Source organism: Drosophila montana, unplaced genomic scaffold, assembly GCF_035044405.1.
Source record: "Drosophila montana isolate Dmon_TW-CO22-7 unplaced genomic scaffold, ASM3504440v1 contig_2081_1, whole genome shotgun sequence".
Lineage (NCBI taxonomy): Eukaryota > Metazoa > Arthropoda > Insecta > Diptera > Drosophilidae > Drosophila > Drosophila montana.
The window spans coordinates 638,521-665,039 of NW_026996991.1; the positions used below are offsets into that span (position 1 = coordinate 638,521).

At 41.0% G+C, this 26,519-nt stretch overlaps 4 protein-coding genes across 4 annotated transcripts; 3 read left to right on the forward strand and 1 right to left on the reverse strand.

The window, feature by feature from the left end:
• Nucleotides 1-2,651: 2,651 nt before the first annotated feature.
• Nucleotides 2,652-4,889, reverse strand: Klp59C (Kinesin-like protein at 59C). The gene has a single exon (XM_064679930.1). It carries the CDS (start codon nt 4,712-4,714, stop codon nt 2,828-2,830), a length of 1,887 nt encoding a protein of 628 aa, XP_064536000.1. The 5' UTR covers nt 4,715-4,889; the 3' UTR covers nt 2,652-2,827.
• Nucleotides 4,890-14,080: 9,191 nt separating this feature from the next.
• LOC135426793 (putative gustatory receptor 59d) lies at nt 14,081-15,322 on the forward strand. The gene is made up of 2 exons (XM_064680087.1): nt 14,081-15,097; nt 15,161-15,322. The coding sequence occupies exons 1-2, from the start codon at nt 14,081-14,083 to the stop codon at nt 15,320-15,322; spliced, it is 1,179 nt and encodes a 392-aa protein (XP_064536157.1).
• Nucleotides 15,323-15,769: 447 nt separating this feature from the next.
• Nucleotides 15,770-16,999, forward strand: LOC135426795 (putative gustatory receptor 59d). The gene is made up of 3 exons (XM_064680088.1): nt 15,770-16,006; nt 16,241-16,786; nt 16,847-16,999. Exons 1-3 carry the CDS (start codon nt 15,770-15,772, stop codon nt 16,997-16,999), a joined length of 936 nt encoding a protein of 311 aa, XP_064536158.1.
• Nucleotides 17,000-19,493: 2,494 nt separating this feature from the next.
• On the forward strand, nt 19,494-20,457 carry LOC135426796 (putative gustatory receptor 59d). Its single transcript, XM_064680089.1, has 2 exons — nt 19,494-20,243; nt 20,299-20,457. Exons 1-2 carry the CDS (start codon nt 19,494-19,496, stop codon nt 20,455-20,457), a joined length of 909 nt encoding a protein of 302 aa, XP_064536159.1.
• Nucleotides 20,458-26,519: the final 6,062 nt, after the last annotated feature.

Genomic DNA, 26,519 nt, shown 5'->3' on the forward strand with positions numbered 1-26,519 from the left:
AAACAACAATAAACTGTTACTCGAGATGTTTTCTAGGGGGAGCACTACACATATTCATGCATTTAACACAAACATACATAAGTATATACATACATACACACATACATAAGCTAGACAGAAGAGAGTCGTAGCGGAAACTGTAACTGAAACTGCTGGGGAAAATGCTGGTAACAAAGTTTTGTTTTTTTTTGTTTGTTTGACAAAATGTAATAAAGTGCAAACAGTAGCAAAAATAATGTGAACACATAAAAATGCGTCAAGTTTTTATTCGTATCAGCCTCAAAGTCTCGACATCTCAATTTCCTACTCTCCGCGGAGGAGCTGTCGGCTATGGAATGCTTATTGTTTTATATTATTTACCCTTTTGAATTCGGCGTTGAAAGTATTGCTCAACACGAGAGTTTGGCTTATCGCCGGGTTAGAGAAAACTTTGCTGCAGGCACTGTACGAGTTGATTTAATTGGGCAAAGTTTTGAATCAGCTCAAAGGATCTTTCAAATCGAATTCTTTTGCCAAATAACTCAAAGTCGCCTAGATAAATAATGCTATGAAAACGACAGCTGTTTGTCCAAATTAACGCCACAAAATTAATGAGTTGTAAAATCCAGGGACTCTGCCCAAATTATTGTGCCAATACGTTGCTTCGTTAAGTGCAAAACTCGAGAGTGTTGACTAACGCCAGACAGTCATTGGCTAATGAAACTCTCGCGACAAATTGTTTGGCCAAAGGCATTTTTCCAACGACTGTTGACGGCTCATTAATGAAAGATAGAATGAGAGAAAAGGGGGGGAAGAGAGAGAATGAGAGAGAAATAGAAAGTGCGAGAACTGAGAGACAAATGATTTTATGCCAATTGTGCAGCTGATTGCCTTGTGGCAACTACGACCTCGACCTAGATCCGCTCTTCCAACACATGCCTCCGGCTCGTAAATCGAATGAGGTTCGCTTCTGGATACTTGTGAGCTTTATTTCAACGTCCCTCACAGTTATGACAAATTGTACGACTCATTTCGCTTTGCTTTCCCTGACACTTATCACACTTGTCACACTTGAATGCTCCAACAAAGTGGGCGTGGCACTGGCAATCATCGATGCACGCCGCTTGCGGCAAAAATGTTTTGCAGAAATAAAAAAAAATATTGTAAATCAAATAAAATACGCCAAGCTGATTTCCTTGAATTGAATTTTATTAATTTTGCACTTTGGGTCCCGCAATTTTTATTGATTTATTCAAGGGCAGTCGCTTGTCTCAGTCAATTTTATTGGCGCTCAACATTTAGTTTAAATGAATGTACAAAAAGTTTTAATATAAAGTCTTCAAAAGCGAAGAGGATTATTTACAGCAAAACTTTAACAGATTATTGTTTATAGAACCTGACAGTTTCGTAGGAAAGAAAGTTAATCTAATAGTCGGGCTAACTATGTCTATATCTATACTTAATACGCTAATTATAAGCTGTAACTTAGTTCAGCTTTATTAGCTAATGTTGACGAGCAATATGCAAATAAATTCTCCTGAAAATAATTATGACTTCAGTGCAAATAAAGTTATATTAGACCAAGTGAAATGTGAACAAAAAATGTTATCTATAGAGGGAGCAGTGGGCAGTGGGCGTAACCATAATATGGTGGCAAACAGTTGCTTTTTAATTAAAAAAGATTTCCCTTCATCAGCTTTGTTAAGTGCAAGCGCGTTGCGTTTATTAAACTTGAGTTACGGCGTACGGCGAATGGAGCACAGTGCGTATGAGCAACATGGAGCGGATGCCACGGAGAAAAAGTAAGATAAAGATAGAAAGCGTGAAAGAGAGCAGGGGCAGGGAAAGGAACGCGCATTTTATTTTGCCTTCTAGTTGATTAAAGTTATTTTAATTGCTTTTTAATGTTAATGGCAAAAGTTGCAGCTGCTGCATAACTTTTATGGACAAATATTTTGTTTTCTATACTTATTTACAGAAAGCAATATTCACAATTATGCATTTATATTTATCTGGCTGCATAACAAAATTCAAGTGTTTATAGTTGAATGGATTATGTAAATGTTTGTATTTATTATCAACTTGATTGCAAATTTATTAGTTAAAAAAAGCTTTTCTATCAGATTATTTTGTCAAATTAAATTTCGCAGCTCGAATTAATGCTAAATGTTGGCCCCTGGCACACCTAGCCGCGACCTGACCTGCCCGCCAGTTGTCATTTTTTTGCGGATTTGCGCTAAAGCCAAAAAGTTGAATGTCACTAAGTTGGCAGAGGAAAGCCTTTAAGCCATAATTTAATATATTGACACAAAGCTTTCTCGTAAGACGTGTCTTTGCCATCATAATCCTCAATATTGCGCATTGACAGCTGTCGCTGACGGTCCCCACAACACTCTCACCCTCACTTAAGCGAGAGTAACGAAATTTCTGAACGAATATTGAAAGGAAAAGTAAGTTTTTGGCTTAATGCGCAACTATGAGAAAAAAGCGCGTATTTGCCTTCAGTTCGAGTTCGGAATTCGATAAAAACATATGAGCACACACGTACACTTAACAATAGTGCTCTAGTTGGGAGTTCCCGAACAAGAGATACCCATGTCTGTTACATACATTTTTACACTTTGTATACCCTATTTACTCATGGTAAGCAATCAGTTGTGATGGACTCCCACTTTATGAATTAAAACATATATATTTAAATTTACTGATTTACAAAATTTTGTTCTTTCTGTGTTGGGTCAATGTTTCTGAGAGTGGCACATTTGTATTTTGTATTATTCAAATTGCGGTCACCTTGTGATTAGGTAAATTTTTTGGCAGCTGCGCTTACATCCCAATTCAACTCCTTTTAGGACCCTGCGGTGGCAGTCCTTTTGGTAGGTTGATTATAGTTATCGATGGCCTCGTTAAAGTACGCCAAATTATCATCCTCTAGAGCACTGTTGACAGTGTACGTTTTCCAGAGGTTGCGACCTTGACTGACACGGCTTTCCACGCCAGGTAATGAAGCGCTTGAGGAGACTCGACTAACATGGGTGGCCTGGCTGGTAATGTCTGGCAGCGAGTTGGTCTGGCCGATTGGCAAGCGGTCAGCTTCGAGCACGGGCCTTAATTTGCCCTTGACCAAAGGCTGTGCCGTCAACTCCTTGACCCGATCCGCGTAACGCAGCGTATTAAGCGTATGCTCGACGGAGTGCAAGCCTGGCGAGATCATGGCTATCATGCATGTTCGAACCTTCTTACCGCCAATAAACGAATCACGCAGCACCTGGGTCAACTTGGAGCCTCGAAAAGGCAGATGTGGTGACTGGCGACCCAATGCCCGTATGCACTCCTTGAGTGCCAACAAGGATTTGTTGATCTCAGCGCCCTCAAGTCGCGTTTGGCGATCAGCGCAGCAATTATCCGCGCCACGCTCATTGCCAGCCAAATCGATGAGCGAGAATTTGCCACGCAGCCGCTTCTTATCCCCAATGCGCAGTACAATCTGAAACACTGCATGCGAGCGCGATGATTTGGAGTTGGCCGAAGTCTGTCCGGAGGTGCGCACACTGTTGCCCAGCTCGAGTAGCTTCAGTACATCGTTGGTATTGGCCACGGCCTGCTCAGTGAGGCCCACAACTTGCACTTTCTGCTGGCCATCCTCGAGTACACGTAGCTGCGGCTTACCTGACATCAGCAGATCGTACACCCTGCTGCCATACAGTTCGAAGAAGCTGCAGCTCACACTAAGACCCAAACATGCATAGTTGGGCAGCTGCAGGCATGCAAAGACATCGCCGGCAGCCATGGCATAGATGCCATCGCGACAGTTCTGCTGCTTGCCCGTAAATACACCGCCCATAGTGTGCGTCTTGCCACTGCCTGTCTGGCCGTAGGCAAAGCAGGTGGCCATGCCGCCCTCGAAGATGTGGCGCACCAGCGGACGTGCCGTTCGCTCATAGACTTGGGCATTAGTGCAGTGCTCGTCGAATGTGTAGTCGAAACGAAAGTTGTGGTGCTCCAGAAACTTGGTCAGATTGACCTGTTTGCGCGGCTCATGAACCACAAGCAGCTCCCTATTGGGTACACTAATCACGTCCGGCTCGTACATGGCCAGCTCCCGTCGATTCAGCGGACGTTTGCGCACACACACCAGTATCTGATGTTCCTTGGGCGGGCAGCGTGCCAGACTCTCTTGCGGCTGGAAGTTCATTTGCACTCGATGTATACGTATCATGCGTGCGATCTCCCAGTTCGGATTGCCCGGATCCGCGTCCTGAAACGACTGACGCCGCGCACGTGTCTCATCGTGCAGCTGACGGCGTTGTTCGCGTCTCGCCCGCAGGCGCTCAATCTCCACGACAACGTCGTCCTTTGCAGGTTCGGGCACTTGGCGCGGCGTCGCAGTGACCACGGCTGACAAGGCGGCATTGCCGGCTGTTAGTCGTGGCACCACAACGCCATTAACGCCCAATGAAAAGTGCTGTGGACGTGCCGGCCGCGGCGGTATAGATGCCAGTATATTGGTTTGAGCTGTTGCAGCTCGTATAATTGTAGACGCATCGTAGATCTGCGGGTTGAGCTTGATTATCGTATTTAGCGGTATCTCCTTGCCGCGTGTTATTACGCCCTCGTTCCATTCGACAGTCACAATTTTATTTGAGCTGCCATCCAATTTGATGATCCCAGCCTGATGAATCCGACCATCGGAGCGACGTATGTACACCTGCTGATTAATGGATAGGATATCCATGGCCGGAATCCTTGTGACAGTACACCAAAAATTTTGATTCCCAAAACAAAGTTATTGCCTTTGTCTATGTGGGTATGTGTGTGTGTGTGTGCAAATAATTATCGAAAAATTCAGCAACTGAAATATGAGGGAAATTTTATTGTTGCCTATTTGACAAAACCCAATCCGAAACGTTATATTTAGACATAAAACGCAAGTCATGCAATAAAAAACGGGATAGAGAAGTTTTTTGAAATATTTCGAAAAGTCAAAAGTAAAGTTTAATTTTGATATCTCGCTATACCTATAATTCGTGAAAGAAAGAAAGAGAGAAAGTTAGAAAAAGAGAGAGGCAGACAGCTAGTCAGAGAGAGAGAGAGAGAAAGTCAGGGTTGAAAACGTCAGAGAGAAAGAAAGTCAGAGAGAGAGAGAGAGAGAGAATATGCTGTCGGCCTATGCGATTCTCCAAAATTCAAGTCGGGCCTGCCTCCTGACGAATGTAAAATCAGTGATTTTTTTATTTGCTTGCTGTGATTAACAGTGGCTAAAACTGAAAGTGTTAATACTGATGTCTTAGTGGTTATTTAAGCTCTGCGGAAATTCAAGTAAGGTCAGCCCATTCTAATGTAATTTCGGTGATTTTTGTAAGTGAATAACTATGGCTACAAAATGTAATGTAAAAAAATATGAATATAAAATGTATTAGTATGCGATCCTCAACAATTCAAGAAGGGCATACCCACTTGGATATGATTTCATTGATTTTTATTTATTTTTTTGGCGATATAATTTACAGAGGCCGCAAGTTGAAACTGACATATGATCAATAAGTGTTGTAGTAATATCTTAAACTTAGCTACTTTCTCTGTAATTCTTAAAAATTGAAGTAGGGCCTGCGAATTTGGATTCAATTTTGTGGATTCTTTTTATTTGAATTACAATATAAAGTGCAATGTGAAATAATCACTTCGACGTTGAAAAATTTCTGCAAATCAGTTGTTTCCCCGTTCAACATGGATTCGTAATGAATCGGTCAACTACGACCAACCTGCTTGAATTTACTTCTTTGGTAAATTATGATTGCCTTTCTAAAATGCAAACTGATGTCATTTACACTGACTTCAGTAAGGCGTTTGACTCTGTGCACCATGATCTTTTACTCCTTAAACTTGACCGTTTAGGTTTGCCTCCGTATCTTTTGCTTTGGATTTCTTCTTTTTTAAAAGATAGGACCCAAAGAGCCAGGCTGAGGCTGACTACTCAAAAAAACTTCACGTTACTTCTGGTGTTCCTCAATGTAGGTATCTTGGACCTTTACTCTTTTCTCTTTTAATAAATGATCTCTCCTCTGACATATCAAATGCCAATGTACTTCTGTATGCAGACGATATAAAACTTATTCTTTCATACATTGATCCCCTACATAACTCTCGTCTACAATCATCAACAAACAATCAATTGCATCTAAATTAGTTTGTTGAAAGTGTATGTTTATGACCTTCATTCGTATTGCACCTTATCTTGTCAATTATACAATCGAAAGAACTCCAGCACAACGTTTACTAACAGTTAAAAAACTATCTCCTATCTCCTGTTCGCCCTATCCTTGAATACTGCTAAATACTAAACTAAGACCCCAATTTTCGGTCGCCATCCTACTCCAGCGGGATTCTTCATTTTGATCTTCCGTCGTTAACCAACCGTAGGACAAGCCTCGGTGTTGTCTTCCTTCATAAGTTGATTGTTGGCGACATCGATTCTTCTTTTCTGTTAGGGCGTCTTCAATTCTCTGTTCCGTCCAAGCCTACTAGGAATTATCGCTCCTTATTTCTACCTACGTGCACAACAGATTACGCTATGCACAATTCTTTTCGTGAACTATTTAAAAATTACTATAGTTTGTATCATGTTTTCTCCACCGAACTTTCTCTCCCCCCTAATTAAATCGTTTCTTTCGGGATACCTTCGGAAACTCACTGACCATTCCCAGCTATGAGTAGGGGCATAGTTTGCCGGAGAGGCTATAATTGTCCCTGACCGTCGGTGATTTCCGATCACCGTCGGTGATTTCCGATCACTATCTATTCATCCTTTCTACTTAAAACTATTTATATCTAGTATAAATTTATTTACTTTATTATAATAGTAATTTTTATTTTCTTTTTCTTATTTATTTTATTTTCTTAAGTAATATAGAAAACAAAGATTATTTTTAATTTTTTCTTAAGAACACTATTTTCTCTACTAACACCTTCCTTCTTAGCTGTAGGCTCTAATAACGTCACTGACAAAATTACCCGTGAAAAGGGCATAGCTGGCCGGATGGGCAAATAAAACACCTCCATCGTGTCGGTGGTGCTGTTAGAAAATTGTGTATTCTAATTAGGCTTTTAGCATTTAATTTTCATAATTTTAATAAATAACTTAATAAAATGTAAAATTTATAAAATTATATCGGATAAGGTTGAGAAATTCCAGCTACGTTGCTATATGTTCAAAAGGGTATTTAATCTTTTCCCTAAAGTTTTTTTTTTTATAAACTAGTTTCGACACGTCAATTAGTGTCTCAACTCAGCTTCATTTTCCCAACTGCCATAGACCTGCCCCTCAATAAGCTTCTGTCAATATTTCTAACCTCCCCGCTGGCTGAATGGACGCAAGTGTTAAACATCTTTAGTTGTGGCACACATAGTACCACAGGACCTAGTTCATAGTTTGACAAACATGGCCCTTTTTCCTTTTGGGGGCGGAAACAAAGATGATGTTGCAGCAAAATTTCTATAACCATAGAATGTTTGCACAACACTTATTTTTAGTGAAAAGCCCCTCAGTAACAGAAGCTGCTGCAAGAGCTGAACGGCATGCCCCTCCTGCCCCCCACCGGCCAAGGTGCGGGTATCAGCATGTGAAAGACGGTGCGAAACTTCGACAGCCTCGACAGCCAGTCGAGTGCATATTAAACAGAGCTCCGGGCACTTAACGAGTGTCGTTGCTTCTTAAGCAAACATTGAGGTAGACAAAGGCCGAAGGCTGCGGTTGCAGCTGCCATGTGGCACCGACTTACGTGCACCACATATACCCCACCACCACATAGCTAATTTCATGAATATTTGTGGCCAAATAGCTCTCTGTCGTGGCTAAGGGACTTTTTCTTATTTCGATTAGCTGCAAATACCAAATACTTTGCAGTTTTGTGCATTTGACATTGCATCAAATGCCATAAATATTGCACTAACAGCAACAACACTTTGAAATTCTACGCTGAACAAATGTCAGAAATGCTGTGAATTTAGGCGACAAATCAAATTGCAAAAATAACCCACTGCCAAATCAAATGAAATCCAAACAAAATCAGATGAAAAAAAATAGGAAAAGCCGCATTCATGAAAACGCAGTCGAGGCCAACACAATTTCAGCTCAGCCGCGGAAACGGAAGCGGCTGCAAAAAGCAAAATGGTTGCCGTCTGAAATTAAATGCAAGCTGCACACAAAACTGTTGCATACTTTTGCGCGCTTCTATTAAATTCCCCTGAATTTATACGTAGCAAAGAAAACTTTAAAACATTTAGCAAAAATTCACTGAAGTCAGCCTATATAATGACAACTTTCCTAACTATTATAATTTATCTATATATCTATATATAAAACTTTTTGACCTGACTGACTGACTGACTGATCGGTGATCAACAGCCCAAACCATAAGAACTAGAAAGCTAAAATTTTCAGTTACCTCATGTGATGAAGGTACTCGTTAAGGCGGGATTTCGGGAAATTTAATCCGCATGTTTGTTTGCAACTTTTTTGGTTACCAATCCAATCGGCCCAAAACTCATTTTCAAAGATCTTTGTTCAAATTCATTTGGGGGGTGTTTCCAAAGATCTATACTAAAAAACATTTGAGACGTGTTGTACACTTTTCACAGAATCCAAACTTCCTCGGTGGAAAATGCGATTCAAATATTTTTTGTGCGAAGTTTTAAGTTTAGTCCGATTTGCTTCAAACTTATTTTCAAAGCTCTACAGAAGAACTTGATGAATACGTGCTTCAAGTGAGTTGGGAAATTTCACCCGCAACAGTGGTAAATAAAATTAATAATCTTAAGAATTTTTAACTTGAATAATATTCCTCATATTATTTTAAAGTTGCATTTATTATCCAGTGTAGCTATGCAAATTATTATGCCCGCTTTATAGGTTTTATATACACTAAAACATTTCGGATTTATATACGCAGTTAGATTTTATATATCTAATATGCCTCTAATGTTACGTTAGTCGAGAACAGGACTATTAATTAATGTGAACGACTCTAAACGACATAAGCTCGCGCCTAATCACTTAGGTATTTTTATACAAACACACACAAGTACACACACATAAACACGGCATCCTCATTTATTCAGACAGTCGAATATAAAAGTGGCTTGAAACTAAACTCTAACGTACTTGTAAAAACATGGGATGTCATTAAAAAATAAGCAAAAGTGCCTCTTAAATTACAACCCATAATTTTCGCATATTAGTTGAGCGGCAGCTTGGTATGGGTATTGGAGGCATCATATGCATTCAACATGCAATTGCGTGCCAAAGGGGCAAACGAACCCCAAGCGAGAGCGATGATGACGACGTCGACGACGACTACAACGAGGACGCGACGGGTGAAGCCTGAAATTAAAACATTATTCATAAGCAGCCCACCAACGTTAAAGAATGGAGACGGGGCCAGCCAAGGATCATATCGCTCTAATGGCATGCTACCCAAGGAACTGCTTGGCTAGCTCTGTGCGTTTACCCCTTTGCTGGTCGAAGACCAGTCTGGCTGGCTGGCTTCAAGTTAGCGTTTTACTGCTTTTAAGTTCTAATGACTCCAATGCGAGTCACAAAAGTCGGGTAATTGTAAACTTTACGTGCCACGTTGCTGCAAACCAGAATTGGAATCGCAGTCGGGGTCTGACTAGCAGCCGTATCCCCGCCTCCTTGACATCTCAAGTGTAATCAAAGTCGAAATCAAAATCCGCAGCGCGTTTCTAATGAACTAGTTTCTTTTTGTTTCCGCACACTCCTGAATCGAGTGGAATTTATTGAGCTATAAAGGTGTCAAAATGTCTGCCTCTCGCACTACATAGATTTAATACCATATTCGTTGATTGTGAATAATTAAGAAAGGGCTTGCGTGTGCTAAGTACGCTCCCAGCTCTCTTTTTTTTCTATCTCCCTCTACCTCCCTTTTGTCCATCATTACCATAAAAAATCTCATTAGGCCAAATGTATAATATAATGACTTTGCCTTTAGCTTTGTGGTTGCTTTGTTTTTTGCCATGTTTCAGATGGTCTTGCAATTCATTAGGCGCTCGACCAGGTGAATTAATGAAGATAAAGAGGAGGTGTTGCAAAAACAAATTAGTTAGTACAGGGCTGCAAGCCCAAAAATATACGTGAAGCTGGGTTTCCACACAACAAAAGCAGGTTTTGGTTTAAGCCTTCTAAAAATATAATTTATTTTTTTTTTCAAAATTGCCCGTTCAGCTTAAAGAATTTGCAGGCTAAATTTAATCCCAACCACATATTGGCATCTACCAAATATGATCAGATGAATCCAAAAGATGGTTTGGGCCCAAACTATTTCTGCTTTGCACTGAGTCTCCATCAAAAAAAAACCCTTATGTTGAACTAAATCATCTTTAAAAATCTTTTGTTCAAAACCGGTTTATGGCTTTGATTTAATTGAATAAGTCTGAATGGCATTAAATATCCTTTAAATGTACACAAAAGAGATCATAGTAAGCATATAATACTAATACTTTTGCTGATATAATTTGTGTTTAGTCACATTCCGTAACGGAGCTCCAGGCTATACACATCTAATATTACTCTCAGTTCATAGTTTGTTAAGCAACTTTAAATAATTACACCAAAATGAGCAACTTGTAAGTATTAATGTAACTATTTATAACTGGCTACTGAATGTTTATTTTATATTGGTTAATCCATTTAGCGTGGTCAACTGGATGAAGTGCCATGGCACCGAATCTCCTCCATATAATGCACCGCGCGTTGAGCTGCTGCGTCCGATGACCTCGGAGCTACAGAGCCTACAAAAGTTAGCTCAAGCAGCTAGGCGCGAACAGATGAACAGATTGGTTATTCAAGAGAAGGCCAACTATGACGCTGAGCTGAGAAGCACTTTGGGCAAGTCCTTTGTTAAGGATGATGTTTGTGATCGACACCTGTGCAGTGATTGGGGCAGTCATCGTGACAGACGTAGCCTTTTTTAATTGAGTTTCAATGTTTGAAGTTGCAATAATAAAATGAAATGTGGTGCATATACTAGTTTAAAATTATCTGTAGAAAAGTGGAAGTAGCTTTGAATCGGTCGCTTTTTACTTCATTTTTTATATTTAGTATAGTATATTCCACGTTAGCTTGGGTTGCTACAAAAGTGGGAGCCCAATAAAAACAATCGAAGAAAAAACTGTAGTTTTTAGTTTTACAACACTGGTTTTTGCCCTTATACCGCACTGCCAATTAGCAGAACGAAATTTTCTTCATTTATCAACATTAATACATACTAATTGTAACGCCTTGAAATTTCAGCAGCAATCATTAACGCAAATCCACCTCCTCCCTTCTGCCAGTCAATGGGGCGTAACTGCTTTAATTACACACAAATTATTTGGCAATGAGCCTGCACAATTTGGCCAAAGTGAATTGCATTTATTTGCGTAACTCAACGTTCACCTTTCGCATTTAGTGGGCCGATTAATTCTTTACAAAACCAGGGCAGTAAAGTGAAACCTATTTATTCGTATAACTGGATGATACAAATGTCAGCGTTAAACAACAGACTCTGCAAATAGGATAAGTTCGGTTGGTTGATTGCCTCAGGATGAGCGGGTTGCTCTGCAAGGGACATGTCTTTCGTTTGATTTGGATGCTTTGTGGCTGCTGCTGTCCCAATTTGCACCCTTTTCGTGCAATGTGTGAAATATGGGAAGCAGTTCATGCGCCGCCATAGCCACAGCCACACCCACAAGCTGGCAAGGGTTCCTTCCCATTGTTGTTCGTTGGTCAAATTGTCGTAAATTAGTTTTAACACCTGACTGAGTGGCTTTTCGAGTGGTTGGCGTGTCTCCATTCAAGATGGACTGTGTGTGTGTGTCCATTTGAGTTTTCTCAACAAGTTTCGCCTACCTTGGCAGCCTTTGCTGTCAGCTTGTGGACAGCAAGGATCCGGTGCGAACAACCCTTTTGTGTTTTGTTGTCCCCAGCGCTGACTTTGTCATCTGTTTTGTGGTGTGTGAAATTAATGTAATCGTATTTTAAGCATAAACTATGTAAGAACATTGCTTTTCAATTAAGCTGCATGCCGCACAGCTGTCGAGGCAAGGAGTGTTTCGCATTAAGTGCCAACTTCTGGAATTGCCACTCGAAATACCATCGAACCAATGACCGAGATGAGCCGGCCAAGCAGCTTGGCCAAAATTATCTGGCAAGTGCGAGATTTCGGGGTTGTAGGTAAAAGTGTGGATTACCCGCAGCTGATGAGTAGCTTAACCTTGCTGACACTGCTCCGACCATTCCCAATTTAGACAAGCAAATTACGTTTGAAAAAATCGCGTCATAAAAACCGAAAGAAATGCTGCACAAATCCAAATGCTGTAAAAATACAACGCAAACATTTGGGTCACTCCGTTTTTTCGCTTTTTCGTTTATTTTATGGCAGCTTTCAAAGTTTTTACTCATTGCCTGATGGGTGGCTGTCGAGCTGTCCACCTGGACAAGCGAAGCAGCTGCAGCCGCAGTCACAGCCGCAAGGGCTCTCGCCGAGGTGGCAATAAAATAAATGGCAGCACTTTCGATTTTACCCGCACAAACCAACACTGGCTGTGACACAGGGTGCCTCCAAACTAGTGATGGACGCGGGCTGGGTTTTGACGAAACTTCCCAACGCGAACATGAAACTAACTTTTTCAAACTCGCACGTAAACAATTTTTAAAGGCACGGCCCATCCCGACACGTTCCAAAATAACTATTTGTTGTTTTTTACTCGTTTATTTAATAAATATAAGATTTTAAGGCGAGGCATACAAAAGATCAGCTGGGATTGAGTGTGAAGCTCAACCGTACTCTTTGTATTGGTTAGGCTTGCACGAGAGAAAAACACGATCCTTGCCCATCTCTACGTCAATCCCCCGTAAAAGGCTATTTGGAGAGGCGTGGATGCGATGGCGCATACGCCATATATCAAAAGGCGAAAGAGTAAAGCACATAAACCAGCTTGCGAGAGTGGGGGATACTGTTGAGAGCCGAGCTGAGGTACTTGGAGTGAGATTTGCAGTAGAGTTGGTTAACGGCAAATATTTGCGGTATTTTCACTTGGCCACTGAGTGGTTTATGACTCCTTATGGCGCCTGCAGCTTGTAGTTTGTATTATTGTCCATGTTGCTGTTGCTGTTGTTGCCAGGTAAATCCAAACACTAAAAGGCACTACTCTTGGGTATTTGCTAGCTTCTCTCGCCTTGAGCTGCTCAGGTGACTGACTGGCACTGCGCTTAAGATTAATGCCTGGCCATGGCGACAGCCACATCCGACACCGCAGCTCTCCCTCGGCAACTCGATTGTTCAAAATATTGACAATGTAGCCAATGCACGGGAATAAAACATAATATTGAAAGGAGAAACGTAATTTCTAAAAGGATTACGAAAAGCTTTAAAGCAAAGCCAGCGACAACGACAACGACAAAGACGACGATGGCAACGACGACGGCGACGGCAACATGAAAAATGAATTGCAAAGAAATGAAAGGAAAAGAAAAGAAAAGAACAGCTGGGAAAAGCACAGAAAGTTTTCATTTGCCAGGCACTTGGCGCAATACTTACACACATGAGCAAAGTTTCAATGCTGTAAAATATGTGAAAAATGAACGGAAATACCGCAACGACGAGGCGGAAATGGCAAAATACACGTACAAAGATGGCACAAAATGGCCGACGAAAGCCTCAAATCAAAGGAATATGCGAGTGTGTGTGCGTCTCGGTGTGATGAAAAAAGGTTTCTGACAAAGTTACTGTCGCATATATGACATGGAAAATGTACGGCCCACACTGTAATTAATGACAGCCAAATTATTGTCGAAATGCGAAAGGATGTGCCCGTAGATAACGACAACCTCAACCTGTTAGGGGATCAAAGATAACATAAGGTCTTTGAATATATGTGAATTAATGCCTTTGTCATATGCATGAAAACGAAGCTATATATACTAAAATATATCAAAAATATGAAGGACTCATTAGGAACGCATGGTTAGCCCAATCCGTTCATAATATCAGAAGAGACGCACTGCCATTAGACGTTGAGAGTTTTAGTATTTTAGTGTTATACCATGTTTGAGCTCGTCAGGTTTCTGCTGCGAGTCAGTTACTATTATGCGCTGCTCGTAGGTGTTCTTAACTTTGAGATCGATTTACGAACGGGTCGGGCGCGCATCACCAAACGGACTTCGATCTATGCTGCTTGCGTGAATGTGATTTGCATTTGTGGCCTCCCCTGGTTGAGTGGAACGCATGTAATTCATTCGTTCTGGTCTCAGGCTGAACTACTACACGACTACATGTTCCTGGTCATGCTAAGTGGGCGTATCCTTTGTGTGTCTGTGACACTGATCAGCCGTTGGTCCCAGCGCCGGCGATTCGTTCGCCTTGTGAACTCATTACACCATCTGACTCAACAGAAACCTCACGTGATGAGAATGTGGCGACGCGGAGTTATTAGCAAATTTATGAGCGTTATTCTCTCGGATTTGTTGCAAATGGCAGCTAGTCTGCTACTTATTTGGGAGAAGCTTACAATTCAGTTGAGCTTCAGCGTCATGATTTTTTACGCAATCTCAGCGCTTGTCAATATCATTATCTCCCATTATTACTTCGCTCTGCTCAATGTGTACGGTCAATATATCCTGATCAATAGGGAGCTGCGCGCTGTACTGGCTGAGACCCGCTCTCTAGAGTCCGAGTGCCGGAAGGGTGTGTTCATTATTAAGTGCTGTTCTTTGGCCGATAGGCTAGAGGCCATTGGCAACACACAATTTCAGCTGCAAATATTGATCCAGCATTTAACAAACTGCTTTGGACTGCAGGCCTTGCTATTGACTATAAGTTATTATATGTCGGGCGTCTCCATGATCTACCTCGGATTTTCCGAGTTGACGGGTGCCATCCGTTTAAACTGGAGCAAATGGGTCTTGGCTTTGCTTGGCTGCGGATTTATATGCTACTTTACAGATATTCATATATCCGTGAATATTATCTACGCTCTACTGGATGCACATGCTGAGATGGTGAAGCTGCTCTCTCAGCACACTCTTTTTGCCCCGGGCCTAGATGAGCGACTGGCGGCTGTTGTAAGAGAATCTCACATAAAATAATTAAATTGGTATTCAGCCTAGACAACTTTTACTTTTTAGTTCGACAGCTTTCAGCTGCAACTGGCATGGAATCCTTTAAAGTTCTCAGTTCTGGGGCTCTATGACATGGAGAAATCGAACGCAGTTACTTTGGCCAGCTCAGTAGTAACCAGCTCTCTGGTTCTGATTCAAAATGATTTAAAAAATGCCTATTTATATTAATTTAAATAAAGAAAACTACATATTTTATACTATTACTTACGAGTATTTCCCGGACTTATTTGGGCCCAGTTGTTTTGTTGAATACATACATACATTTATTTTCCGCGATTTTTCCACATTTGCGGATGGAATTTGCTGAAATATCTTCATTACATAAGCTAACTACAGTTAAAATGTCTACTTCCCAGCTCTTAAGGCAATCAGTCAGTCAAGACAAATAGTTTTTAATAAATAGACTTTCTTGTGCACTAATTACTCTTCGTTCTGCATTCAATAAATATTTCAAGTGAAAGCAGCTAGTTGTTTTTGATTGTTTTTCCATTTTGAAATTAGTTACCATTTCTTTGAGGTCATCTTATCAAACAATCTATCAATCGCGTCAAATGCTATGTATTTGCAGTCGACTGTCCCACCAATTGAAATTGGAATTTCATTTAGTGCTTCGAAATGTTTGAACCCGTAAAGTGGATATTGCGCATGGTGTACTTTTATTCGCGGCTTCTTGGCGTAATCAACTTTGAGATTGATATGAAAACCGGTCGGGCGAGCGTCACGAGACGTGCATCGATATATGCAGGTGTGGTGAATGGTTCGATTCTGAGCATATTACCATTTTTGAGTCTCAGTAATCTGGTGCAAACGATGTGGTCACATGCCGGACTGCTCCACGAGTATCTCTTCCTGGTAATCCATGTCACGCGAGTCAGCTGCCTTGTGATAACTTTATGCAGTCGCTGGTGGCAGCGCGGTCGGCTCATTCACCTGGTAAACGCCTTTAGTCGCTTGGCATTTCGAAGACCACAAGTTATGAGAATGTGCCGTCGCAGAGTTATTTTAAAATTTATGAGCGTTTTCCTATCGGAGATATCTCAAGTAGCAATAAGCTTTTATCCGATGCGAACATATCTGACTCTTAAGTTGACCTTTAGCATTCTTATGTTGTATGCAATGACAGCACTGGTAAATGTGATAATCTCGCATTTTTACTTTATAAATGTGAATGTGCATTGCCATTACATCCTGCTCAACCAGGAGATACAGGCAGTGCTCAGCGAGATCCGTTCCCTTGAGGGTGAACATCGAAGGGCTACTCGCATGATTAAATGCTGCGCTCTAGCCGACCAGCTGGAGGATATAGCCAGGACGCAGTCTGAATTGCAAACGCTTCTACAACGTTCAGCCCGTATTTTTGACATTCAGGGTCTCTGTATAACCGCCATTATGTACCTTTCCATGATTGCTACCATATACTTTACCTTTGTCGGCCTCACATGGACCAACTGTTCCTTAAACTGGAGCTTCTCAAGCGTACTATTCTTGTTTGAAGTCGCCTTCTACTTTGTGGATATTCTGGTCACCATGGACAATCTATACATTGTCCTGGATGTCCATGCGGAAATGGTCACCCTGCTGGCGCAGTTCTCAACGCTTGCTCCGGGCTTAGATGAGCGATTGGAGATGGTGGTAACTGCAGTTAATAGAATATATTTCGAATTTGTTAATTTAATAGGTTTTTTATTTCAGTACGAAAGTTTTCAGCTTCAGCTTGCGCGGAACCCCTTACAGGTCTGCCTCTTTCATCTCTATAAAGTGGAGCGAGCAAAAGCTGTTGCTATAGCCAGCTCAATAGTAAGCAATTCTCTGGTGTTGGTTCAATACGAAATGCAAAATAGTTAAAATATATTTATTGTGTTGTAATACTATCGAACTTGTACATATACTATTTTGTTAACCGAACTCATTTGTTAGTTATACTTGGAATATTCGCAAAGCTGATTAACGTAGATTCGGGCAGTTGTGCTGGAACAAAATGTATTATATTACTTTACAAATGGGCGAATATATAAAAGGCTACTTTAGGGATCTGTGAATACCTATACTAATTAATATATATTTCCCGTTGTAGGACTGAGTTTGACCAATGCCGCCTATGGACTGTTTCACATGTTCAGTTATTCATTATAAGGATTCCATTTTGTAATTAGCTTTAATTTTATTGGGTATGTCATATCAGACTATCGGGCCATCGCATCAAATGCAATGCATTTTAATGAGACCGTCGTGCCAATGGGAATTGAAGCTCTGTTTAGTTCTGCAATATGTTTGAGCCAGTGCAGTTGATCTTGCGTATGGTATTCGTCTTTTCGCGACTTCTTGGCGTCATTGACTTTGAGATCGATGTTGTCCACGCTGCTCAGTCGCTGGTGACAGCGCCACCAACTCATTCATCTAGTTAACGGATTTCGTTTATTGGCCAATCGGAAACCAGAGGTCCCAAAAATATGGCGACATCGAGTTATTATTTAACTTATAAGCATTCTGTTCTCGGAGTTTTTTCAAATTGCAATGAGCTTTGTAACGCTGCGAGCATATCTGTCGCTTAACTTAGCCCGTAACATTATTTAATTGTACATGCTGACAGCGCTGTTCAATGTGATAGTCTCGCAGTTTTACCTTGTAATGCTAAATGTTCATTACCACTATATTCTGCTTCAGGAAATTCAGGAAGTGCTGGTTTAATCGCGTGAATATCAAAACGATTCATGCGGGAATAGCGAATGTTCCCTTGCCGACCGATTGGTGGATATAGCCAGAACTCAATCGGAACTCAATAGGCTTGTCGAACGCACAGCTCGTATATTTGACATACGGGTATCTGCGTAGTCAGCAATGGTAATATAACCGTAATTGCCACTATCTATATTACCTTAGCTAGCATCAATCAGAGCAAGGGTATAGCCCGGAGTCCCTTGGTTATCGTATTGCTTATTTTGCAGCTCAGCTTTTCCTTTGCTAACATTCTTATAGCCCTTCATTATACTGTATAACTATATAACTGTATAACTATACGTTATTAAAGTTGACCACGTCGAAATGGTAAGTGTACTGGAACAGACTCAGCGATTACTCTGGGACTAGACAAGCGACTGGACACAGTCGTGAGTACACATAGTTAGATACAATCTGTACATAATACAAATTATATTTTGCTTTCAAACTATGTCTCCTCATCTCTTCAATTTGAATCGAACCAATGTTATATATATGGCCAGCTCTATAGTTACTAATTCGCTGGTTCTTGTTCAGAGCGTCGATTTATATGCACATGCTTCTTATTGTTTGTGGGCGTGTTGATTATAGGCATTCTTTATGTCCCCTTGCAGAGGGTATTATAATTTTGTCGTGAAATGTGTAACGCAAAGAAGGAAACATATCCGACCCCATAAAGTATATAAATTCTTGATCAGTATCAACAGCCGAGTCGATAAAGCCTTGTCCGTCTTTCCGTCTGTCTGTTTCTATGCGAACTAGTCTCTAAGCTTTAAAGCTATCTTTATGAAACTTTGCAGAAGTGCTTCTTTCTGTTGCACGCAGTGTCGGAACCAGCTGGATCGGACCACTATATCATATAGCTGCCATAGGAATGATCGGTCGAAAAGTAGGTTCTTCTATGAAAAACCATTTTGTTTATTAAGATATTTGGTCAAGATACTCGGCATTTATTAGTTTTACTATGCTCCTCATATATTTGCAAAATTCTATCAACATCGGACTAATATATCATATAGCTAGCATAGGAACGATTATTCGAAAATTAAGTTGTTGTATGGACAATTTTTTTGTTTATCAAGATATCTTAACCATACTCGGCATTAACTATTTTCCCTATGCTTCTTAGATTTGGGCAAACCACTATAAGAGTTATGCAGAGGTTAGGTCTGCAAGGGTATTAAATCTTCGGCGTGCCAAAGATAGCCCTTCTTTCTCTTTTGTTTTGTAATTAGTCATATTTCCAATGGGTACGTCATATCAGTTAATCCATAGATTAACAATCATCAAATACATGTCATTGTCATTGGACCCTCTGCCTAATGGGAATTGAAATATAGTTTAGTCTTTCAATATGCTCGACCCAGTGCAGTGGATTTTGCGTATATCCTATTATTACTCGAGGTTTCTTGGTGTGATTAACTTTGAGATCGACATGCGGACAGGTCACGCGCGCCTTACAAAACGAGCATCGATCTATGCAGTCCTTATAAATATACTGATTTTCGCTCTTCTTATTCTCCTAAGTCGCAGTGACCTAATACAAACGTTGTGGTCACATGCCGGCCGCCTCCACGAGTATCTATTTCTGCTCGTCCATGGCACAAGAGTCAGCTGCGTGATGGCCACCATGTTCAATCGTTGGTGGCAGCGCCGCCGGCTCATTCGGCTTGTAAACGCCTTTCGAGGTCTCGCGATTCGGAAGCCACAAGTGATGAGAATGTGGCGACGGGGAGTTATTCTGAAATTTATCAGCATAAGTCTGTCGGAATTTCTACAAATATTAGTAAGCTTTTTATCATTGCGGCCTTACCTTACTGTGAACTTGGCCTCTAGCATATTCGTGCTATATACTCTTACAGTACTTGTCAATGTCATTATATCTCACTATTACTTTGCAATAGTGAATGTCCACAGCCACTATATTCTACTCAATCAAGAGCTGCACGAGGTGCTTGTCGAGATCAGGTCCCTAGAGGGGGAACATCGTAAAGCTGCATTCATGATTAAATGCTGCACCTTTGCAGACCGGCTGGAGGTGATTGCCGGAACACAATACGAAGTACAAACGCTTCTCGAACACATAACCAAGATTTTTGGAATACAGGGCATCGTTATAACCATCAATAGCTACATATCAATACTCGCCACAATCTATTTTTCGTTCTCCTCCGTTAAGAAAATTCGTGGTGTGGAATGGACCCCATTGTATATTCTGCTGTTTGTCTTAAATATCGTCTGCTACTTTGCGGACATTTTGATTACCCTCAACAACGTCTACTTTGTCCTGGAGGTCCATGCATATATGGTGAAACTGCTGGAGCGGCTTATAATGTTTTCTCCGGCCTTAGACGAGAGACTACAGGCGGTCGTAAGTGCAGCTAACGTATAATGGTGAAAATGAAACATTTTTAAATTACTTACAGATCGAGAGCTTTCAGCTTCAGATCACGCGCAATCCTTTAAAGATCTCTTTGCTAAACCTCTTCAATATGGACCGATCGAGATCTATGTTGATGGCCAACTCACTAGTAACCAACTTATTGGTACTCATTCAGTACGACATGAAAAACCCTAGAGAGTAATTTAAAATCTCAAAATGCTCTTATATTTATATATAACTATATAAATAGGTGGAGTGGAACTAATAAGCGACAGGTCGCAACCTCAAATACAACAACAATTTTCAATAATAACAGACTTTGAACAAATCAGGAAATTGAAAATGAATAAGTGTTACCTGTAATAATTAAAATATCTAAATACCAAATCGGAACCGGGTAACCGGGGAACCGGGTAATTTATACTGGTATTTATATACAAGTACCATACAAGACTTAAGCTGAAAAACATTTAATGCTAGTTTCTTCCAATCATGAGTTCAACAATCAGACTACTTTAATACACAACCTACAATTTCACGATAGTGTTTCCATTTAAGCACATAAGATTGGTAAAAGGTCGCTTAAAGCTATCGCTTTAAAAGTGATTTAATCGACCTGTGTGTGAGTAGAGTGTAGCTACATGTTTTCTATGTGACCAAAACGAAGCTCTGAGCAATTTAAGAGACAGGCAACAAAAGAAAACACAATATTCTTTGGACAGGCAGACACACAGCTTGAAGTTGGGCCATGTCTGAGTTTTGTAGTTGGACCCAGGGCCAGTGTCCTCCTTTGGTGTCTCTGCGAGACACGAAACACGGAAAAATAAACAAAATAATGAGTGAGCGCACCAGAATGAAGGAGACGCCCAGATCATATGATACCAGACTATATACGGTATCTGTGTCAATGGCATGTGTAATTGCGAGCAAGCGAACCGATAATAGCCATTTCATACAGTGGCTGGCATCTGTATACGGTCACGGAAATGGTTGTGGTTGAGGTTGTGGTAATGGTAATGCCTTTGGCGGGAATCCTTTGTGTTGCGATTGCCGGGCATTTATAACTTGTGCAACTTGTCCTCGCCCAACGACACTGACAAATCCTGTCGCAGCGTCTCTCGATAGAGCGTCAATTCCTTGCCACAAATGGCAAATGGCAACAAAATAAACGAGCTTCCATTCAATTTTGCACGAGCATTCCGGCAGTGGCAGGACTGCTGCTGCTGGCTGTCAGTTTAGCATAAGTCGCTGTTTCATCCGGAAGGCAATATGCATTGCCAACTGGTAGACAGACGGGCGTAACGCCAATAAGCACGCAATGACATTTTAGCATAATGCATTGCAGCATCTTCAGCTGGAAGCCAGAGCCAGACCTAGACCCAGAGCCAGAGCCCAAAACCAACAGCACGACAAGGACAACAACCAGCACACTGAGTGGTTCCCATCCAACACTTGTTTGAGGGGTATGCGGCTGGTGTTGGATGCGTGCATCGTTCAAGTGGCAAATGCAACTTCAATTGGGGCTTATCTATGTGTATCCAAAGTATCCGAGTACCATGTCCCGTAAACTGGCCCGATTGTAATAATATGTACAAATGCTTTACATGAAGCGGTCAGACGAAGTTGCTTTTCTTTGCCTCCATGCATCGGGCTTAGAGTGTCAAATTGGCTTGTAGCTGGTTGGATAACGTTTGCCTTATCTTTGTAATCAATACTGGCAAACAGATAGCTAGATATGCAAATGTACTTATTTGCACTGCTGCGGATGTCAAAATAAGTAAACAAACAGTTCAGCGCTCTAAAAAGAAAAAACACTCATTTTATATATGAAACTGTTTGTCCTGACTGATTGGTGATCGTAAGCCCTAAAACCTACAAAGCAGAAATTATTACTGGAATTCACAGAATTGCAAGTATAACATTAATACCTCAAAATATGTATGTACTTTAGTTACCAGATTTGGTAGAGCTGCTAAGCTTGGGCCGTTTGTATTATCAAAATGTAATAGGTTTGGCATAATCCGCAGTTCTCGGAAACATTTACAACTGACTGAATGCGCAGGCCTTCGAATTTCAAATCATACTCATAAAAAATATGCGAGGCAATCGCGACCCGGTGCGCATTCGCGGCAATGCATTGGAAATCTCATGGCCCGTGCTAGAAAAACTGAAAATTAAATTGAATTTCCAAAAGGCACGCACATAAATCCGAAGGCAAAAACGTGGATACAACGTACAAGCTGGAGGAGGGCGAAAAAAGAAATACGACAGACATGGCGTCAAAAGAAAATTTGTAGTTTGCTTTTGCCGAAGGCCAGAAATTTTGCTCAAAAGTATCATAAATATTTGATTTTCACATTTTGTAACGTCTCCGTCTGGCCGGATATGTCTGTGCCAGGATAGGCGTGGGGTGCCGAGAAAATTGATAAGATCCAATGATTACGTTTCGAAATTGATATAATTTGTGCACAATTTTCAGCAATTGCCAAATGTCGCGTACGTGATAAAGTTTTCCCTGCCGATTTCTCTTAGCGCATTAAAGTTTTCAAAGCTTATATTATAGTTCAGTTAACGTGTGCATTAAGAAAGGTAGGCTATTTGGTGCTCTTAGCGTTTTCATTAGGGTTGCCATGCAACTGGCCATCATAGGGGAAAGCCTCTTAAGAACCGCGCATACAAGTATCTGCGCCTTACATCGGTACAAGCCGTCGCTCGTAAATACTTTTTATGAACACCTGCACATTACAAACTTTAAAATTTATGTCTGTGTTCAGGGCTGTACGGGTGCTTGCTACCGTACTATATGGGCTCGTATTTATGGATGTGGCGTCGTGAATGTTGCGGCATATTTGGTTTCGGCGTGCGAAATGCATTTTATGAATCTTTTATGGCTTTTAATGTAGAGACACCTGCAGATACATACATGCACGCCCACACACACACACTCATACCGAGATTGGCGCCACCTGGCGCTGACTTTATGCGGCACTGGCGTCACACAATCAACGCCAGCGAGTGCCCTCGCCGAAACGGCAATGGAGGACAGCTTGACGGGCGTTGTCATAAAAAGGCAAGGGGGCGAGTCGAAATACCTTTACCTTTATGGCGTAAAGCTGGATGCGGAATCTGCTCACGCGCGCGGAACGTATATCATCCTGGCCTAATCCTTGGTGGGCATGGCTTTCACTAAGCGCTGCACATGAAATATTCCCACCCATATAAGAAGAAAACCGAGCAACAACAAAGTTGCTGCATTTTGATTTATGCGCTGCTGAGCTGGTTAAAGTAGGAATTTTTGGTAATGCTGCCACGCCTACTCATTAGTTTGCGGGCAGCATTAAATGCATGGTTACCTAGCACTGCATTGAGTGGGTATAAAATAACGATGTCGATATCTTGAGTTTCAACCATCGGGGATTTCAATTTCAATGCGGACAGCAGCAGCACTTTGAAGTGCACCTGGATTTGAATTGTTTGCATATCGACTCCACAATGCAAGAATGAACAGACCATTAAAATAATTCGTTTGTTCCGGCCAAGCTTAGACGCAAATTTAAAAGCAACGCCTTCTTTTAAGATGACTTCCCTGCGATTTTCATAAACTAAAGGTACTGCCTACAGCAGGGGAGTGAGAGTGGACGTGAGTAGGAGAATGCGTGAGAGAGTGAGAGAAGGATAGCAAGGTTATTTCTCTCTCTTTCATCCGGGCTTCATAACTTTAAGAAAGGACTTCATATTGGAAGTGTAGGTGAAATGTCATTTTATGCCAGCTTATACGACGGAAATTCGATACATAACTGAGTGTTGAAATGAACAGCTATCCAGACAATTCCAAAGCACTTATTTTGACGCAGGCAAATTTTAATTTAATAAATTCTTTACTTCTACTCACTTAATTCACATTGAAAATCATTTAAGATTGAAGTGTACTGGAAAAGATCTAAGCAAACAATGCCGAAACATACTTGTTTTGAAAAAGATCTTAGTGCTGCACACTCAAAATAAATCAAGCAGAATGACAAAAACCTGTTCTTTGATTCAGTGCCGTTCGCCTGGCAGACAAGTGGGCTATGGGACAGAGTCAAAAGGCTTATCGTATGGGCATTCTAGTACTCGTCAGCCCACTCGAATCTAACATCAATAGGCAAATTAATCATGTGAAATGCTGCACATTAAAATAATTGCATTTTGTCAACACTCATGTTTGTGAGCAATATTTCACCCTCACCATAAGCACTCATCCGAATACTTGACCCGAATTCGAATAGCGCTGAGCAGAGCTAAAACTAAAAATCACTTTCACTTTTTTCTTATAAATTCAAATTCACTATCATTTCTTCGACGCCTTTATGTTTTTCTTTACCCGTGATAGGGATTGGCGCTCTAATTGCATCTGATTGCAATCGTTGCAGTTACCAGCAACTAGTGGCAGTCAGAGCCCCTGGTTTGGGAGCCACACATCCGCATCCGTTGAATTTTCATTCGCGTTATTTCTTTTGCTGCAGTTCATTCGCCAGCAAACGTGAGCGAAATTTAAATGGCGCTGACTATGCAGCTGACTGAGTTGAGCTGAGCTGAGCTGACGAAAAGGACACCAAACGGTAAGAAAAACAAGTAAAAGTTATATACTAGAGAAGAATTTACTAGCAGATACCCCGTAATCACATGCCAATGGTCGAAAAAGTTATATCTGATGATAATGAAACAATTAAATATTTATTTACAACTGCCCGTTCTACTAAAAGTATTGTAAGTCGTAGATATTTTAAAAAATAACTTGCGGGCTAGACTTGATAATGGCCCAATATGGGCTTTTGCCAAGTATGGTTTGATATATCCAATTGCTTTGGTGTGGAGTATCATCCTCAAAAGTTTTAATTTATTAATCAAACCATCTTAGAAAAGATACGGATCGATACAAGTTTCAGATAAGCTGTTTTTGGGACAGTTAGCCTGATTCAGTTCATAGTGAAATAAAATATAAATTGAATTCCGGGTTCAAAACCGAGTTGAAACCTTGTTTTTTTAAATAGGTGATTGTAGAAATTTTGTGTCTATCTGCCTCCTACACACACTCACTCCTTTTGCCCATTTTGAGAAATATTGGGTACAACAAAACGTAGTACAGGATACAAATTGATTGGAAATTTGCAATCAACAAATGACATGGCAATAACAGCAGCAGAGATTTTGATTTTACTATCGACAAACAAATATGCAGCAATTAAACGAATGAACATAGAAATATGCTCAATTATTTTACAATACCATAGAATATGATACTCAAGAGATTTAAGGACTTAAGCGAGCTATATACTAGACCAGGCACGTACAGCAACTAGCTCTAATTTGACGGTTAAATCAATTTGCAGCCACAATTAATAAGCAAAGCCACGCCCCGCAAGGTGTAAATGTAGCACACACACGTAGCATTTCAATTTCCTTGTCGGAAGAGACAGCAACAAGCACGTCAACTGAAAATGGAACTGCGGACTACCGCGGGGTAATCTAAGGCCATCGGGAGACGTGGTCTTTGAAGTTCATGTTGTTTGTCAAGAAAATGTATTTCACTTGACGGCGATTATGTGGCAGCCATTCAGTGAACCAAGTTATAGCTGGCAAAAGTTTTGTAAAACATTTCCGATATTTCAAAAAACCGCCACCCAGCAGCTACACACCGCAGCGTTTTCCATTCCTCATTTCCCATACCGCTCATACCATGCTTCATGTCGAGCGTGTCGTCTAACCAAAATGCCAAACACGAATGCCAAAACGAAACGCTGGCTGACAGCAGCCAGCGGGTAGCGAAGGGTAAAAACTTTTGCCTAAATCACTTAACAGAAAACAAGTGTTGGCATGTGCCCCACTACCAAGAAGCCACTACACCCCCTCCCCCCCTCCCCACCTCTTTACAATCCCATCCCCATCTGTAACAATCTCATTTATATCAGAAAACTTGCTCTGCGCCTTTTCAATGAAAAGTTTTTTGTTTTTGCTATGCGAATGCTACAGAGACGACGAAGGCAATGAAATATAATAACAAGAAATAACCGGAAGCAGCACACAGGAAGCGTGCTGTTTGACATACCACACACACAAACACACATGTACACGCACACAGACATCAGCCATACTGTGAGTGCGTAAACAGAAAATCAATTACAAGTGCATACACTATGGCGCCCACTGGCGGCCTGCAGCTGCAACGCACGCATTTCGGGTGCGGGGATTTACATTAATTACGGCACGAAAAGCTTTTTGACT